Source organism: Schistocerca nitens, chromosome 10 (genome assembly GCF_023898315.1).
Source record: "Schistocerca nitens isolate TAMUIC-IGC-003100 chromosome 10, iqSchNite1.1, whole genome shotgun sequence".
Classification (NCBI taxonomy): domain Eukaryota; kingdom Metazoa; phylum Arthropoda; class Insecta; order Orthoptera; family Acrididae; genus Schistocerca; species Schistocerca nitens.
Genome location: NC_064623.1, coordinates 9,840,299 through 9,859,833, shown reverse-complemented (window position 1 = coordinate 9,859,833; position 19,535 = coordinate 9,840,299). Strand labels below are relative to the sequence as shown.

Here is a 19,535-nt window from a genome sequence, read left to right as displayed (position 1 = left end):
GACTGTAATATAATAATATTTTTTTAAATATACTTGTGTTTGTGAAGTATGAAAATTATACTCATGAAGAAAGAAGCCACAAATTGTTTCTTATGATGGATCTTGTTGGTCTATGTAAATGACATCTGAATATGGCTTCAAGGTTGAGACTGTACGATAATGTGGGATAAAGGGATGGTACATAGTGACAAAAAGGAAACCCTTTCCTGATTTTCTGAAGCAGCTGTTTATTTAATCACGAATCAGTTTTCAGCTCTTTAGGACACCAAGTGAAATCTTATTGCAGCATCCACTGAAATAATGTGCCAGATGTTAGTGAAAAAACTATTTACACAGGAAATTAATAAATTTTCTGCTCAAACATTTGTAAATCAGATTTATTTATTGTTTAAGAACAGATTTTAGAGGCACTTTGATGGCTTAGCTGTGGTTTTCCATTAGTTATGTGCTATCTGAAATTTTTGAACAAATTTACTTACAGAAATAAATTAAATAGAGGGTCAGGTACATGGATTATGTGCTGTATTTATAGACTGGTATCACAAGACAAATACATTTTTAAATATAATAAGATTTAGGTTGCGGTGTAATTGAGAGGCTCTCTTATAAATCTCTTGGAACTTGATGTAAACATTAGTACAAAGAAACATTTCTTCATCATTTCCACACAAAAAACTATCATCTGCTTACAATACAATCACTGCAAACTCCCAGCATCCACAAATTTACATAAATGCAGTTTACCATTGTGTAGTACTTTAGTTTTATCAGAAACTGCCTTTCAAACTTGGTTACAGACAAACTTGTTAATTTCAGTAATGGCTGTAGCTGTGACTTGAGTGATAAAATTAAAAATGTTATCCCCTAAGACATTAATGAGTGAAAATGTGCAAAATATGTTAACTTACTGACTTCTGAAGTAGTACATAACTGAAACAGCTGTGTTTTTCTGAGTTTGAAGCTAGCCCATTTTTGCAAAACCAGTCTGTAAGTTGCACGAAGACATCATTTGATACTTCTTTGCACTGCTCCATAACAGTGCATGTATCGTCAGCAAACAGGATTATTTCTACCATATTAACTGATGTACATTGTATTGACAGCAGTACAAGGCAGTGGTTAACCGATTCCTCCACCGTGTGTTCATGGTGTCCATAAGGAGTGTGGTGCCAATTACATCACAACCGTACAAGACTCTCAGCAAGACTTACAAGACTCAATGATGTGAGTAGCCGAATGGATGGCAATCAAGTGATACTAACCGGTCTTGAATGCCTTTACGCATCTGCTAACATTAAGTAGCAGACAACACTGTGTTCAGTGCAACCGTATCTATGAAAGCAGAAACAAAATGTAAAATAATCAACAACTGAAATGTTGTGCATGATTGGATTTGAAATCGTTGTATTTACTGACAAGCTAAATGGATTAAACACAGTTTTTCCTGATAGCTGGAATGTGGAGCAGCAGAAATGGGGCCAATCAGTGTATTTAGATCTCTATTGATTCTTGCCAGCCGGCCGAAGTGGCTGTGCGGTTCTAGGCGCTGCAGTTTGGAACCGCGAGACCACTACGGTCGCAGGTTCGAATCCTGCCTCGGGCATGGATGTGTGTGATGTCCTTAGGTTAGTTAGGTTTAAGTAGTTCTAAGTTCTAGGGGACTGATGACCTCAGAAGTTGAGTCCCATAGTGCGCAGAGCCATTTGATTCTTGCCAAGTGTTTACTTAGAGAGGGCAGTTTGTTCTTCCACTTCAGCACATTCTGACACCAAAGGAATTGCTTAGAGAGAGTGAATACAATAAACTGTTAATAATGACTATTTCATCCATAAGAGACGGCATTGTGAGGGCTGTAACTGTGTACAAATAAAACTGTTTCTGTGTCAGTCTCTCATTTATTTTGCTAGTGTGCATTTCAGTGGTTGACACCACCATTGTCAGGTGGAGAATCGTGTATTTACATGGCTGGTGTTGGTGAAGAGTACAGATGTCTTTCCATTGTTATAGACAGAGGGCAGTGTAGGCTATTTTGCATTTTTTTTGCTAATGATGAAAAGCAGAGATGCAAAAAAACCTTCACTGGTATTCGTCTGTGACTGAGAAAGATACCTGTACTAATCACCAACACCAGCTATGTAAATAAACAATTCTCCACCTGAAGATGGTGGTGTGAAACAGTTAGTGGCAAAATAAACAAGTGACTGGCACAGAAACTGTTTTGTTGACAAACTGTTAATACATAGTGTAGTGTACTGCAGTACTGAAGACTGGTGAATCAAAAATATAAATAATTTTCTTCAACAAGCTCTAATGAAGAAAAGCTCTTGTTGCAAGATACCTTCATGTACTAAATCTCCATAAATATTTCTCTAACTAGACACAAGTGTGTAGAAAGTGGCGTAGGTTGCGTGCAGTATGTCTGGTCATTTCTGCCTGCTCAAGACCGCAAAATTCGAGTTCAACCTTACCTAGGTTAGCATTGTGCCTCAGCACTTAGAACTCCCCTCCTAGCTATTCTGTGGCACTGTACTCTTTCTGATACATTATCTTGTAGCTGCAAACAATGTAACTATGTGGCTACAATTGGACGTGTGGGTGGCTAGGTTACTTCAAATAATACTCTAGTATGCTATTGCAGTGCATTTATTGATTAATACTGTATAATAATTCAGAATCACTCAGTTTGGTACAGTTAACTTAAAAAAATGCGGAAAATACGGGAGCGTATTTGAAACTGAGACCGATCTAGAAGGCATCCTAATACTGACTGGAGTTTCTGAATAAAATTGGTCTTCTTTAGGCAGTTAAAATATTATTTATTGCAATTTCGACGCGAGGTCATTGTTGAGCATTGTGCAGTGTAGTACTCCACTCAATAACGTACAGCTGTAAAGTGTTAGAAGATAGTTCCCAGCAGTGTAAATTTATCAGCTGTCCCATACACCATGTGGACACGTGTTAGAAAGCTAGTGAAATAATAATAGCAGATACAATAAACATTTAAGTTAAAATCTCGTGTAACAGGTGTGGTTGATGATTATCTGCTACACAAGATTTTGACTTAAGTGTTTATCAGGCATGCTGTTATTTCACCAGCCTTCTAGTATGTGCTCACTTGGTGTATGGAATAGCAGATAAATTTACACTGCCAAATGCTTTCAAACTGCTGGTAACTAGCTTCCAGCATGCCACAGCTTTATGTTGCTGAGTGGATAATTACATTTCAATATGCTTGACAACGAATGTCAAAACTGCAATCGTAATAAATAATGAAACTTCCTGCCAGATTAAAACTGTATGGCAGACCAAACTCAAACTCGGGACATTTGCCTTTTGGGAATAGTTGCTGTATCGACTGAGCTACCGAGTGTGACTCGCAACACAACCTCACAGCTTTACTTCTGCTGATATGACTTCTCAGTCCAGCACACAGTTTTAATCTGCCAGGGAGTTTCGTATCAGTGCACTCTCTACTGCAGGGTGAAAATTTCATTCTGTTAATAAATAATATTTTAACACCCTACAGCAGAATGACTTCAATCAGCACCTTACGGCACTCCTAGTCTTGCTGCCCGACTTCCAGTCTTACTCGTCACTGTAGCAACCTGTACCACTGCTTAAGAAAGCAGGTTATTTGTTGAAACTGCAGCAGCACAGTACAAAGTTAAAAATATCAAATAAATGGAGTCTGTATTAACAGGAACCTCACGAGGTGGGAGAAAGATTGAATATGATTAACCTCTCCACCTGGACTATTCTCAGTTTTCATTACGATCAGGCATACTCTACACTTTGTTCGTGTGAAGAGTTGAGAGAGAACAAATGTGTGCTTGGGTGCAAAGACATCCTACGAACTCCCGTGCAACATAAGTCACACTGTTCAGAAGAAAACCATAAACGAAGGCTCAATAGCCACTGCTTCGCAAATTCTGTGGGATTATGTACATTCGAGGACTGCAAAGTTTGTGTCTATTAATGGAAAGTAAAACTGTTTGTTGTAGAGTTGCATGACAGGTAATAACATATCGTAATCAATGTTCTGTTGTTACAAATGGAGGTAACTGTTTACTTTGAAAAACACATATGTTTTCATGTAAAAATTAACTATAGAAGGAAAGTTCTGGTAGAATGTAAATACTGTATGAGTAAAGGATACAACTCACCAAAAAGCAGAAGTGCTGAGTCATTGACAGGTGTGCACAAAAGAAAGGAGACTTGATAGCTTTTGAGCAAATCCTTTCTGGAGCCAGAGAACAAATACACACCGAAAACACATTCACGCATGCAAATACACATGCCTCACATAGTGCTGGGTGGATGTTTAGTACCAGGATTGCAAATCAGCAGTGGAATAGTTTGGATTGGGGACTGCGTGAAGTTGGGTGGATAGATGGGGAGAGGAGTAAGAAGAGGAGTTTGGAGTGCTTATCTAGAGGCTGGGGGGGAGGGGGGGGGGAGAGCTGGTTTGCCAGCTATGAATGCAGAAAGCAGGGATGGAGGCATCCGGAATGGCTATACGGTGCACAGGTGTCGGAGCTGGTGGCAAGCAGTGCACGGTGAAGTGGTGTGGGGGACGTGAACTCTGAGGGAATGATAGGACGGAGGAAGAGGAAACTGTTTGGAGGAGGGCACAGGAGACTGTTGACTGTTGTTTACTGGAGGGTTAGGAGAATGAAGGATGTGTAGTGAAGATTATTCCCATATACATAATTCAGAAAAAATAGTGCTTATGAGTGGGAGGAGGGGGATTGAGATGGCTCGGGTGAAGCAAATATTGAAGTTGAGGATGTTATTCTAGGCTACATGTTGTGCAACCAGGTGGTAAGCTTCGTTGTGGCCCACAGTTTGGTGGGCCCATTCATTGTGGTGGACAGCTGGTCAGTTGTCGTACTGACATAAAAACCTGTGCAGCTGAGCTGATGTATGACATGGCTGCTTTTACAGGTGACCCAGCATCTGATGTTGTAGGATAAGCCTGTTGCGAGACTGGTGTAGGATGTGCTGTACGGATGGCTCGGAGAGCTAGTAAAGTTATTGAGTTTCATTATGTGCCTACTGATAACACATCTACATTACTCCTAAATTATTTACATTCTACCAGGAATTTTGGTTACCATGTTTATGACACTGATGTGTTCCAACTTTCGGGTACTCCAATGAGAGACTGTGAAAGGACTGTGCTTACGTCTTGTACCTTAAGCTGTTGCTTGTTATTATTATTATTATTATCATTATTTCTTTTTTAAGGTTTGGTCTAGAGGAAGTTTTCTGCCAATACGGTGTGGACCTGCTGATTTGGGCTCACGAGCATTCATATGAGCGTCTGTGGCCCATCTACAACTACGTGGTACGCAATGGCAGCTACGAAGCTCCTTACAGGAACCCGCGCGCTCCTGTCCACGTAACAACTGGATCGGCAGTAAGTGGATTATCTTGTTTGACAATCTGCAGCGCTATTTCTGCTTTCCTTACAGAGAATTAATGTTACAGTGTGAAAGTACAGAAAACTTTTGGTGAGTACTCACCGATGTACGTAGTAGTGTGACTTCAGTGCATAGCCTTACCTTCAGACAACAATTACCTGGTAAATATCAGTGTTACATCAGAGACTGTTTCCTTAATTCATATTATTCAGACAGTAATTTATGTTTTGCAGATTGCTGTGGTGAAGTTAGTGTCGCTGTGAGTGGTTTTTATTTTAGAGAAGAGTTTGGTTCTCAGGTTATGTAGTACTGTGTGCTCAAAAGAAATTTTGACCTTGCTAATAAACTTTTTATCTGTACTAATTGTAAGTTTCCTGATTATAGAAATATGTTTGGTATTATCTAATGTGTGGTAATTATGAAGCAATTTTAATTTAAAAATTTCACTGTTTACTTAAAATACAAGGGAAAGTGTCTTAATTATATTATGATCTTAAATAATATTACCTTAGCATAAACTGTGAGTTAAGCCGATGTAAATAATTTTTGAAGTTCAGAATGAATTTTCACTCGCAGTTTAAAACTGCGTGGCAGACAGGGACTCTAAAACCCAGAACCTTTGTCTTTTGCAGGAAAATGCTCTGTTGAGTGACCTGTTATGACTGACCCTCTGTTCTCATCTCTGAATTTACTTGAAGAGTTCCCTCGAGTTTATGGCTGTCAGGCGCGTGGCAGGGATTTTGTGCATCAGTTATCCCGGTGGCAGTTATTTAAACGGTGTGGCTAGACCGACCTACAAGCTGCTTCCTCTATGTATATGGAACTGTAATTAATGATTGTTTTGCAGCAGTAAGTCTCAAAATTAAACACTGTTTATTCTTTCAGCTTTTTCCATTTTGTAGACCCTCATCAGATTCTCTCGGTGAAACTGCTCTCGGCTCACTTAAGCACAGGTGTTGCCTTCTCTCAACTATCATGGGGCACAATAATTCAGTTATATAGTTACTTTTCAGATATTCAACATTTGTACACGGTTATATAAGAAATTTATTCGCTATATTCTAACATTCTCGTCACATTTCCCAGTCTTCAAAAGGTTCCCAAAGTTGAACTGTTCTACATGATTTTACATCACAAATTAATGTTTTTGAGTAGTCAAAAATGAACACGATTGATGTTTCTCATTTTCACTATCAGACTCGGTATACTTCAAAATTAAACTTGTGTTCACATCTCTAGGCCGCACCCTAACCGACAATCTCGGCCTGTCGCCACCAGCCGACTCGCTTTCATGACTCAAAAGCTTGCGCAGTCCCCAGGGATTCGCCTACCATTGTCGCATTCCTGTAGTTTCCAGACCTCCTAGGTCTGCAGCAGCCAGTAATGAGCTGCTGATACTGATATTTTAATAAGAGTATCAATAATCGTACGTGTAACTGTCTGGGCAAGAATCGTGACCCCGCCCTCTCAGATTTACTTCCACCAGTTCCTCTTCTCCTACCTTCGAAACATACAGACATTATCCTGCTGGACTAGCACTCTTGAAACAAAGGAGAGCAGTTTATAAAGCGATGGAAAGTTAACAGCAGAAGTGAAGATGTGAGGGTGGGTCGTGAGCCGTGCTCGGATAGTTTGGTCAGTAGAACATCTGCTCAAAAAGGCAAAGGTACCAGGTTCGAGGCCCTATCTGGCATAAAGTTTTAGTCCAGCAGGAAGTTTCAGCTTTCCTGGTCACCGAACAGTCTCAAGTATTAGAGTGTTTGTAAAGATGGTCAGTTTTAAATTCAAAAAGTATTCATTGCCATTAAAAAAACTTAATTTAATTCATTATCTGGCAGTTATTCTAGTGCAAATTTTTCATATTTACTTGCTCATTTATTGGTCTGAGAACTGACTTTGTTACTGCTTGGTGTGCGCTCTTCCAGCATTCAATTTTTGAAGTATTGAAATAAGTACACTCCAACTCAGACCACACACTGATGAGCCAAGACAATGTGGTCATCTGCTAAATATGCATTGGGCCAACTTCGGAATGCAATACAGCAGTGATTGTGCATCGTGTGGATTCGACAAAGGAAAGTTCTCAACATGATGGCAAGAAGGACACTGTATGCTTTCATAGTGGAAAGTTGTGGGCCTGATAGTGAAAATGACAACTTACGTTTTCAAAGAAGTTTATGTTGAAAAATAAAGCTCTTCTGATATCAATCCATTTCATCCAGTGGTGTCCTAATGCCATTATCCCCTCTCTGTAGTGTTCTGGAACTGCTGCAAAGTACACATCTATAGCTGCAGTGTTCAGCGAAAACTTCTAACCAACGAGGAATTGCTTTAGTTTTGAGGACTACACATCCCAAAACACTGACACCATAATCTTGGTTGGCTTTGGCACCATCCTTGCCTTATTTGGAGCTGATGAACTGTCTTCTATCAACTGCATAGACTGCTGTTTGAATTTGGATGTGTAGTGGTGGATTCACGTTTCATCCAGTGTCACATAATAACACAAAAAATCACTTCTGTTTTTCTTAAACAGTACCAAACACATCTTGGAAAGTGTCGTGTGAACACGTTTGTGATCTGCAGTTAGCACACACGGCACCCCTCTTGCACAAAGCTTTCTCATGTTCAATTCTTGGTACAATATGTGAGTGACATGTTCCTCTGGTATTCTATAACATTAGCAGTTTCACATACCTTTATATGCCGATCTTCCAAAATCATATAATTTACTTTGTCGATTATTTCTGGTGTGCTTTAACTGCCTGGATGTCCTTCATGTGGATCATCTTGGACACTTTCACAGCCACATTTAAAGAGAGCCGGCCACCCATTTCTTCACGATGGAAATTGAGGATGAAGAGCTGCCAAATACATTCAGAAGCTGCAAATAGATTTTGGTCAGTGCTTAACATTCTTTTACAAAGAATTTATGCACTGCACAGTAATCAAATAAATTTCATTTTATTTTATTTTTGTTTTACACCACCACATACACCACAACTGCTCCAAATGACAGCCTGAAGTCAACTGTTGTCTAGAATGACATGCAATGTTACGTGGCGTCTACTATCACGTATACTAATGTAAGGGGGGAAAATCGTGCAAGTAATGGCGTGATCTCCGGTTGAGGCTGAGAACTTTGCGCACAGCCCTCGTACAGTACGTGGTACCAGATGTCTATGCACAATTACCATAAATTACAAGCTGCTGGTTTGTGGGCGTGAAACTGGCACTCGATATCAGCGCAGGTGTGTTCCATTGCTTTCAGATCAGTTGGGGGTGGTAGCAAAGGCATCAGTGTGAGTTTACTGCTGTGCTACTGAAACCCGTGAAGTGAGATTCCCAGCTTGTAACATGAACAGTTATCCTGTCTGATGCTGCCAATACTGTCAGGGAAGACATAATGCATAAAAGGAAGCAGGTGGTCCCCACAACGTCTGTGTAATCCACGGCTGCCACAGCATCTTCTGTTACTGCCACAGCTCCCATGAAAGGCCAGGTAAATATCCCCCACAGGATAATACTACCCCCATCAGCCTACACCCATGGCGTGGTGCATGTTTTGAGTAGCTGTCCAAGTGGATGGCAGCATACCACGACACAACAGTTGGCCTGATGCAATTAGAAGCATTATTCACCTGATCAGATGACACATTTCCATTGATACAGGTTCTCGTCTTGATGATACTGTGCCCACTGGAGTTGCCCAAGAGTAGTTTGAAAAGTTCTCAGAATGGAATAGAAAGAAACGAGTAACATCGGTGAACCTTTTTTATTTTTCAGTGTAGTCTTGCTGTACACTAATGCCCTTTCTCCAGCAATGTTCCACTGCCTTGAACCCATCTCGAAAATTAGATTCCGCCAGGTGTGCAGAATACCCATCAACTTCGGCTGCCAGGTCTTCATTTAAACAGAATATCAATCCACTGAGGAAAAGTCTCAGCTTTGGGAAGAGATAGAAGTCTGATGCAGCCAAATAAGATGAATAAGGCAGGTGTGGCCACAATTCTCATCTTAGTTTAGGTATTTTTTGCCATGGCAATGACACTTGTGTAAAGGCAGGGCTTATCTTGATGAAAGATGACTTTCTTCCTGGCCAAACCTGGCCTTTTTTGTGCATGTTTTGCAGTAGGTTATTGGGAATCTATAAGCAGAACCGCTTTCGCATCCATGAAAATTAATGGCACAATCTTTCTAGGCAACCGTATTGCCTCGGTTTTCCTCGGTGATCGTGATTCAACAAGTTTGCACTGGTTTGACTGTTGTTTTGTCTCAAGAATATAGTGTGGATCCAGATTTTATCTGTGGTCGCAGATCGATGCACACAATCTTGTTGCTTGCTCCCTGCTCATTGTCGGGACATTTCCATTCTGGTACCATTTCTCATCTTGTGTAACAGTTGCAGCACCCATCCGACAGATAATTTTCTCATATTGAGCTCCACTGTTAAAACGTAATATGCCTGTTCAAATGACATCACTTCAACTTCAACATTGTCTCACACTTTCAGTCGGCGATTCTATGTGATCATTGTATGCACTTCTGCAATAATTTCTGGTAAAATGGCACATCTTTCCCATGCCACTGTGCAGATCGTCATCTGAGCTGCCCCCACCAAATTTAAACTCATTTCTCCTCTTGGCAACAGTTGAATCCCCCAGTATGTTCTGAAAATTGGGGTGAATTTCCATCAGTTTCAACCCTTTCTCTACAGAGTACTTAATTAGTGCTTGAATCTCAATTTTTTCCATCTTCACAAATCACCACACTGGAACAACAGAGTGATGTCTGCACTACAGAGGGTCCGCAGCTCGTGGTCTCGCGGTAGCGTTCTCGCTTCCCGAGCACGGGGTCCCGGGTTCGATTCCCGGCGGGGTCAGGGATTTTCTCTGCCTCGTGATGACTGGGTGTTGTGTGATGTCCTTAGGTTAGTTAGGTTTAAGTAGTTCTAAGTTCTAGGGGACTGATGACCATAGCTGTTAAGTCCCATAGTGCTCAGAGCCATTTTTTTCTGCACTACAGATCTCAATGCTTGTAAACAATAACCTGTCATTACATCGGAATCTTGTTGCAGTCATTTGGTGGTGATTCTGCGAACTTCACACACTACCCTTGTAATTGACAACATCATTGGGCCAGGACGGGCTCAGAGAAGGATCGTCTGCTGTGGAGTCCCACGCTCAAAAGTGTGTGCTCTGGAATAGTAGTACTTGAATCAGCATTGAACTCTATTGTCAGATCTGCCAAGGTATTGCCAGCTATCCTTGTTTACCAACTGGTCAAGTGCCCCATATCCACATTCTGTGACAATGCACGGACATCCAACACGTGGTTTCACTGTCTTTCAACGACCTCCTAGAGATGGTCGCACATGACAGCAGCACGGAAACAGCTGACCGTTTTTGACATTTCTGAGATGCTCATTCTCGGGCACCAGACCGTAACAGTCGTCCCTTTTTTGTCTCTCACTACAGTGGATTTGCATGTATTGTCTCCTCACTCACCTTTGCTCTGTGTATATATTTCCGTTACCGTGCCACGGTGCCCGTAATGCCACCAAAAAACATTCAGTCTCACAGTTGGCAGTGTTCAAAATGTTTTGGCTGATCAGTGTACAGGGCGTCCACGATTTAAGTTCCAGATTCAAATCGATGTAGATGAGAACCACTGCTCAGAGTGAAGTCAGATTTGAACAGCATATTATTAACACAGGGGAACGAAAAAAAGGGTAACAAAAACCTTACAAATAGGCGATACTGTAAGCATATTAACATAGATGGGGTCGGCTACAAATGGAAGATGAACCTGATGGCAGTGGTTTGAGTTGTATGTTACACCATCCGTACTGTTCAGTGTGCACGGGTGGACAAGTTTGACAGTCTACATTTGTGGTATTGTTAGTTAGGTAAGCCCATCCACCATGGCACGGCCATACTACATCGAATAAGAAAAATCTATTTTTAACTGTCCTGCAGCCAAAAACTACATACGAAGCAAAATGAGATCGGTTTCTTTTTGTCATGGGACTGGCACGATACATGTTCAGTGTGCTGTCCACTGTTTCCCGTCACAGGTTGAAATCGAGACACAGTATGTTCCACAACAGGCTGGAGTGTCGTGGGGATCACATCGGAATGCACTGCACATTGTGCAATTTCAGTTTAGCTACATTCATTGGAGACCTGAACACAATATATTTCAGATAACCCCACAGCCAAAAGTCACACAGATTAAGATCTGGATGGCCAGGCTGTAGGAAAATGATAGCTGATAATTGTGGCATTTTTGTAATACCTCTGTAAAAGCCACTACACTGGCTGTGAAACTTGTGGAGGAGCATCATCTTGTCTAAAAATGATCCTATCCACACTATTGAAGGTTTGGAATGACATAGGTGCCAAAAGACTCTCATGTTGCTTACAAGTGACAGGACCCACACGATTATTCTCCGCAAAAAAATACAGCTCCACAATAAACAGTGCTGTCAACGCACACTACACTGTCACCTTTGCAGAATGAAGTGGTACCAGTTGATAGGCATGCAGATTTTATGTAGCCCATACTCTAAAATTCTGCATATTGACATATCCTTGGAGATGTACATGGGCTTCATCTGTCCAGAAATGTGCCATGGCCATTCATTGTCCACTTTCATATGAGCAAGAAATTCCAGACTGAACGTTTGTCTTGTTGGCAGGTCAGCAGGAAGCAACTCCTGACTGCGAATGATTTTGTACAGATAGCAATGCAGGATGTTTCGCAGGATTTTAAGTGCACTTCTCGCAGGCATGTCCATTGTTCAGGCAATTGCCCTTGCACTGCACATTCGCACATCACTGCTCGACCCCGCCAGTAATGCTTTTACCACACCTTCGACAGATGTCGGGTCGAAAGCTTTCCTCCCTCTACCAAATGGCACTTTAAAAGAACAAGTCTTTTCAAATTTGGTGATCATTTTCTCCAGACTCTTAGCAGACATTGGACCAATGCCTGTTTTCATATCATTGAGTGTCTAGAACTTCTGCAGGCTACTGGTGCACAGTCACAGTTCTTTTCAAAGAGCTTTACCAGCAATGCATGCAGTCCTTCATAGAGACAATCGTGTTGGGCATCTGGGACACAAACTGAGAACAGCCGTGTGCTGCGTATCTGTTGGGGTGTGTGTGTGTGTGTGTGTGTGTGTGTGTGTGTGTGTGTGTGTGTGTGTGTGTGTGTGTGTTCTGATGCTTGCAGCCCCATCAATTGGTCAAGGTTTTGTTAAGTGTTCTTTTCTTTTATTCTATGATGTTTCCCCCCTGTGACAATAATAACCTCTTCAAATTAGGCATCATTCTGAACAGTGGTTCTCCTTCTAAAGCGTTTTGAAACTGCAACTTTAATTATTGACACCGTGTACATAGAACTGCGAAACAAAGTGGAGAGAGGATGTACTTGTACAGAATTTTTGTTGGCAGCAGGTAATGCTTTGTACCTAGTTGGCAGAACGTGTTGCGAACTACGAGTAGCACTTGCCTCTCAGTGAAAGGTAATTTGGGAAGCATCTGAAAACGTTTGTGATAGCTTCGGCGACAATTCTTTCGCTCAGCTGGTGATTCATAGTTTCTTTCTGGCCATTGGTTATCATGTATTCACTGGATGTAACCATACGAAGTTAATATTTTATTAGCTGTAGCATCAAGAATAGTATTTTCTTCTCCTGTTATTGTTATGTTCAGTTCGAAAACTGGTTTGATATAGCTCTTCGTGCTACTCTATCCTGTACCAGCCTCTTCATCATTGAATACCTAGTGCGACATTCATCGTTCTGAATCTGCTTACTATATTCATCTCTTGGTCTCCACCTACAATTCTTAACCCCGAGGCATCCCTCCAATACTAAATTGTGATCTCTGGATGTCTCAGAATGTGTCCTATCAATTAATCTTTTCTTCTAGTCAGATTGTGAAACAAATTTATTTTATCCCCAATTCTGTTCAGTACCTTCTCATTAGTTACATGGTCTACCCATCTAATCTTAAGCATTCTTCTACAGTGAATTTAATTCCCTCAGCATCACTTGATTTAATTCGATTGCTTTCCATTATCCTTGTTTTGCTTTTGTTCAAGTTCATCTTATGTGCTCTTTTCAAGACACTATCCACTCCATTCTACTGCCTTTCCAATTCTTTTGCTGTATGTGACAGAATCACAGTGTCATCGGCAAATCCCAAAGTTTTTATTTATACCTCCCATTTTTCTTTTGTTTACTGATTCAGGGTGTATGTGACCCGGGAGATCCGGGAATTTTTTCGTCCAGGAGGAAGCTGGAAAAAACCCAGGAATTTTTCATTGTTTTCGTTACCAGCCAAATTTTTGTGATTTTGACTGTTAAGAACCAATATTCTAACGAAGGATATTACTGTATCCCACTTCTGCAGAATAATACTGCAGCAACAAAACATGAACGAGAGGAGAAAAAACGAAAATAAAACTTAAGTCGCAAAGGAAATGTGCCATATACAACAACAAAACCCAATTCTCATACAAGCGTCTTCGAACCAAAGTGCGTCAAAGGCTTTAGGAAGAATATGCAGTGCTTCCTAACAACAAATTGCCTCCGATGAGTGGGTCGTGACAGCTGTTTACATTAGATTCATTTGAGCAGTTTCAGGCGGCCTCTTGTGCATGCACAGTTGAGTCGCGTTTGAGTATTACCTTCTCCTGCTTCTGGCTGCAGATGTATGGCTGGGCGCCACTATCTAAATTGCTCCGCTTCGGAAATATCGTAGATACGGTGCTGATGCACAAAGCAGTCTGAGTTGTAGTGTGGAGGTGGGTAGTCTCCATGTGACCTGTGTTTACGTTTAGTGATTTTGCTAAACTTTATGACGTAAGCCCACACATTACCGGGCACCCAGAATCAGTTAATTACACATTTTTGAACACAATTAATACATAAGCTTTTAACATGGCTGGCTATCCACATCCAGTCCACGTACTCTCAACAGCAGTTCAACGTCTAATAAACAGTCACTATTTCGAGTCTCTCCATTTGTTGTTTAACAATACAATGATACATTACTCTTTGCAGCTGGCCACGGAGCTTCCGGGCCGTATTTGCTTATTCTTGGCAGGTCGCGCTGAACACTTGCCAGCGCCGACAAATTATCTCCCTTCCAGTTTCGCCTGCACAAACAATAAATGGTTGCAATATCCCATGCTCATCCTTATGCCCTGCTTTAAAATAACGCGTGTTCAAAACGGCTCCAACACAAGTGTCTCCAGACTTTTGTAAAATTCTGGGGGCACTACAAAATGCTATAAACATAGGTTTTCCTTTCCTTACTCTATCCTTTAAGGTAAGTCAGAGAGTCAGTATTGCCTCGTGTGTACGAACATTTATCTAGAATTTAAACTGATCTTCCCGAAAGTCAGCTTCTATCTGTTTTTTCATTCTTCTATAAGGAATTTGTGTTAGTATTTTGCCACCATGACTTATTAAACTGATAGTATGGCAATATTCATGCCTGTCAGCACTTGCTTTCTTTGGAATTGCAATTGTTACATTCTTCTTGAAGTCTGAGGGTATTTTTTCTGTCTCATACATCTGGTCCACCAGATGGAAGAGTTTTGCCATGGTTGGCTCTGCCAAGGTTGTCAGTAGTTCTTACAGCATGACATATACTCCTGAAGCCTTCTTTCAGTTTTGTTTTTCTTTCCTTTTTTTTCAAATTGTTGTTGGAGTATGATATCTCCCATCTCATCTTCATCCATGTTCTCTTTCCTTTCTATAATATTGCTGTTCTATAGATCCAGTACATAGTCTTCGCACCTTCAGGCTTTCCCTTCTTTGCTTAGTACTGGTTTTCCATCTGAGCTATTAATATTCATACATCAGCTTCTCTTTTCTCCAAAGGCCTCTTTAATTATGCTGTAGGCACTGTCTGTCTTTCCTCTAGTGAAATATGCTTCTAAATCCTTACATTTGTCCTCTTAACAACCATAGCTGCATGGCCATTGTGCACTTCCTGTCAGTTACATTGTATAAACATTTGTATTTCCTTTCACCTGCTTCATTTGCTGCTTTTATATATTTTCTGCTTTCATCTGTTAAATTCAATATCTTGTGTGTCATCAAAGGATTTCTATTAGGCCTTGCCTTTTTACCTCTTTTATCCTCTGTTGCTTTCATTATTTCATGTCTCAAAGCTACCAATTCATCTTCTACTGTATTTCTTTCCCCTGTTGTAATCAATCGTTGCCTAATGCTCCCTCTGAAGCTCCCGACAACCTCTGGTTCTTTCAACCTATCCAGGTGCCATCTCCTTATATTCCTACCTTTTTGTAATTTCTTTAGTTTTAATCTACAATTGATAACCAATAAAACAGAGTCTACATTTGCACCTGGAAGTGTCTTACAATTTAAAATCTGGATCTGAAATCTCTGTCTTACCATTATTTAATCATTCTGAACCATTCCAATGTCTCCTGATCTCTTCCACGTATACAACGTCCTTTCGTGATTCTTAAACCAAGTGTTAGCTATGATTAAATTATGCTCTGTACAAAATTGTACCTGATGGCTTCCTCTTTCGTTCCTTTCCCTCGTCCCATATTCACCTACAGTTTTTCCTTCTCTTTTTGTGCCCGTTTCAGGACTGTTGTTTGCTGCGAACTTTTTTCCAATACCTTGAACCGTTCAAAAAATGGAAAGTGTGTTACATCTTCCGTGACTCCCTATGTATACACAGCTGATCGCAGTCTGTGTAAAGTAAAGACATGGTTTGAAAGCAGCTGAGTATAGTAGGAAGGCATATAGAGGCGCTCTCTTCTCTCTCTCTCTCTCTCTCTCTCTCTCTCTCTCTCTCTCTCTCTCTCTCTCTCTCTCTCTCTCTCTCTCTCGTTTTCACATGTGTAAAGTAATCTACAAGAAATTTCCATGATTATTAGTTTCAGTTGGTTGCTGTATAACACACCCCCTGGAGGCTCTCCTTGATGACAGGGTTTGCAGGACACAGTGTGAGGGTGAGTGAGACTGTCACGTATGTTCAGCGGACTCAGCCGTTGGGAGGGGCAGACCGTTTCAAAATTCCGAGAGCCCACATTTCAGTAGAAGTTGAGAAATATGTTACTTTTGCAGACTAAGAGTGCATTGTTTAATGCCCATGTTGAAAATAATAGATAAATTTGTTTGTGTACAAAAGGGTACCGAGAACTTCTCTTTCTGCACTCCATCTGCAAGTAGAACAGGAGGAAACGGAGGTGGGAAAGTGATTCTGGCACACTGTGTACCCTCTGCCACACACTGCACAAACATAGATGTGAATTGGTCATCCAGTGTGTCATTTGCAAATAAAAACACAAACCTGTTTTCAAAAAAAATTTACAGACATGTGAGAAAGTATGTTGCTACAAGATGCCCGTTTGATGACGGTCTGTCGGTCTGCAGGGCTGTGAGGAGCTGCACGACAACTTCACAGAGGAGGCACCATCCTGGTCGGCCTTCCGCTCTAAGGACTACGGCTACATGCGGGTGAAGATTTTCAATGCCAGCCACCTCTATATGGAACAAATATCAATAGACCTGGTGGGTATAAGGTTACTTTGCTCATATTTCTAGACAAGCTGAGAAGTTGTGACTGTTGTGTTCCATTACTTTACATGTCTTCATTTTAGTGTGCATTGTGTGTTCTCGTGACAAAAGATTTTAACTAGTTAATAATTTCCATTATCTTTAATCTTCCTTCACTGTTTTGTCTCTCCCCTTTGTCCGTAAGTTATTAAGAGATAATGCTTAAGCTCAAAATTATAGAATTTGTCAGTAATGTTCAGTTTCAGTTCACTTTTCAGAGCATTGAATATGTATCTAATTGTTTGCAAATGCTTAAGAGTCAAAGTAATGTTGTTTCATCAAGACAATTGTAGCAGGGACTACTGACAAGAATATAAAGGCTTCTCTTCATTAACCCCAAGCAAGTCATAGCAGTGGGGGCCAAAGAGGTTCCTGTGGTACGTTGTTATAGTATCTTTTCTGCCATTCTGCATTTGTGGCAACTTTTGTTGAGGCATCTCTAATAACCATCTTAAGGAAAATTCAAGATAGACTATAGCGGGGTGTATTATCAGGATGTATACACCTCGGGAAATCTGGGAAAAACCCGGGAATTTTTTCATCCAGGAAAAACTCTGGAATTTTTCATTGTTTTAGTTTTCACTCAAATTGTTCTAGTTCATACTGGTAAGAACTAGTACTCTAACAAAGAATATTACTGCATCCCGCTACTGCAGAATAAAACGTGTAAGAGAGAGAGAGAGAGAGAGAGAGAGAGAGAGAGAGAGAGAGAGAACTTCAGTTGCAAAGGAAATGTGCCATTTATAACAACAGAACACCGCATGCACCCAAGCATCTGCCAACAGCAAAATGTGTCAAAGGCCTTAGGATGAAGACTATGCAATACATCCTAACAACAAACTGCTCTTGATGAGCGTGACGTCACAAGTGCTTACATTAGGTTCGTTTGAGCAGTTGCCAGCAGGCTGATGCGCATGCACAGTTGAGTCGTGTGTGAGCAGTACCTCCTACTGCCTCTGGCTACTTGATGCCAGCTGCTAACCAGAAAAAATTTTTTGGTGCGCCCAAGCTGCCAGAGTCATGCACGCGCAGAGCAGTCCGAGATGTAGTGGAGAGGGGGTAGTATCCACATGACCCGTGTTTACATTTAGTGATTGTGCTGTTTCCTCTTCGTGTACAGCTCCCACATCAAATGAAAACGAAACAGATTTCTGTGGCCGGGAGATATCAGGTGAACTAAAATACATTCACATAATTGTGGAAGGCTAAAATATATTATTAGTTTGTTTTCTGATTTTATTTTACTTCCACATTTTTGGCAGTGAAGCATTAATCGCTTCACATAACAGTGAAGTTTGCTAAAGAAATTTGGCTTTTATTAATCTTTTCTGATGAGGCAGTCAATTTATGTGAAACAAAGTGTTTTGTTCCACAGTATTGGCTAGTTCAAACCCTTCACTGAATTTCAAGAGCACGTTTTCATCTTCTGGCACACATGGCATTAAGCCATAGCAAAGAACCAAACAGGAGATAGTGCAGTGCTGGTACTCCAAGAAAATTTACATCCTGAAAACCACACTGAAAAGCTTAGTATCAGTTTGGGGCCTACTTCATTGTGAATCTGGACATACAAATTGTGCGTTTTAATACAGCTTACAAAATTACAATGCTCTTGCAGTATCCTCTCATGTCCTGTTTCTTTTATGACGTCAAATCTCTTAATGCTTTATACATATGGGCTTCCTACGTCATTGTAGTTGTGCACGCACAGTAACACTGGTTTTATGGTACTCTCTGGCAACTGCTGAACCGACCCTATTTCTAAAAGGACTCAGAGGAAAGTATTGCGAATGGCGGTTTGAAAAGCATTACTTTCAAAGTAAATTTCCTTTTACACAAGATGAATTGCACTACTTGTGAGAATGTGCGATGAATTTCTTAAATCGCAAAGCATTTGACTCTTGTTCATAACTCAACACCTTGAGGACCAGCCACTTAGAAGAATTAGGAGACCAGACATTTATGCCATCATTTTAAATTTTAATGGCACATTTGTGTGATGCATCTTAAAGCGTAATGCACACAAAGAGAGACCAGTGTTATATGTGGAAGTTTAGCCTCTCTTGTAGTTTATCTTCGAGACCAGTATTATGTGAAATCTTTGCCTTAGTGTTGGGAAGTTCTACGCTGGTGTATAAAACATTAATCATTCAAAGGTTTGATAAGTTTTACCATTCCAAGAGAAAATATACTGTCACTTAACACGGAAAAAGTGTATTTTCACTCGGCAAAGAAGTGTTTTTTAAACAGGAAATCTGGGAATTTATCTTTTTTTTTTTTTTTTTTTTTTTTTTTGTCTCCATGTACACCCGTATATGTTCACTATAAGAAAATGTTTACAAATTATTTCAAATCTTTTTTGTCTGTTGTTTCAAAGTCTTTACATTACAATAATGTAGGAACAGATGTTCTAAGTTTTATTAAAAAAAAAAGTGTTGGATATGAAATGGTGTATTTTCCCAGTTTTGGCCACATTAATTCTAGCTATGGCAAGTAAT

The 19,535-nt window shown here is 40.5% G+C and overlaps 1 protein-coding gene across 1 annotated transcript in view; it reads left to right on the top strand.

Moving 5' to 3' along the window:
• Positions 1 to 19,535, top strand: part of LOC126210461 (acid phosphatase type 7) — a 118,498-nt gene that overhangs the window by 74,558 nt on the left and 24,405 nt on the right. The window contains exons 7-8 of the mRNA XM_049939694.1: positions 5,248 to 5,419; positions 16,855 to 16,992. Of these exons, the coding sequence (XP_049795651.1) occupies positions 5,248 to 5,419; positions 16,855 to 16,992 (310 nt within the window). The remainder of the gene's footprint in view (positions 1 to 5,247; positions 5,420 to 16,854; positions 16,993 to 19,535) is intronic.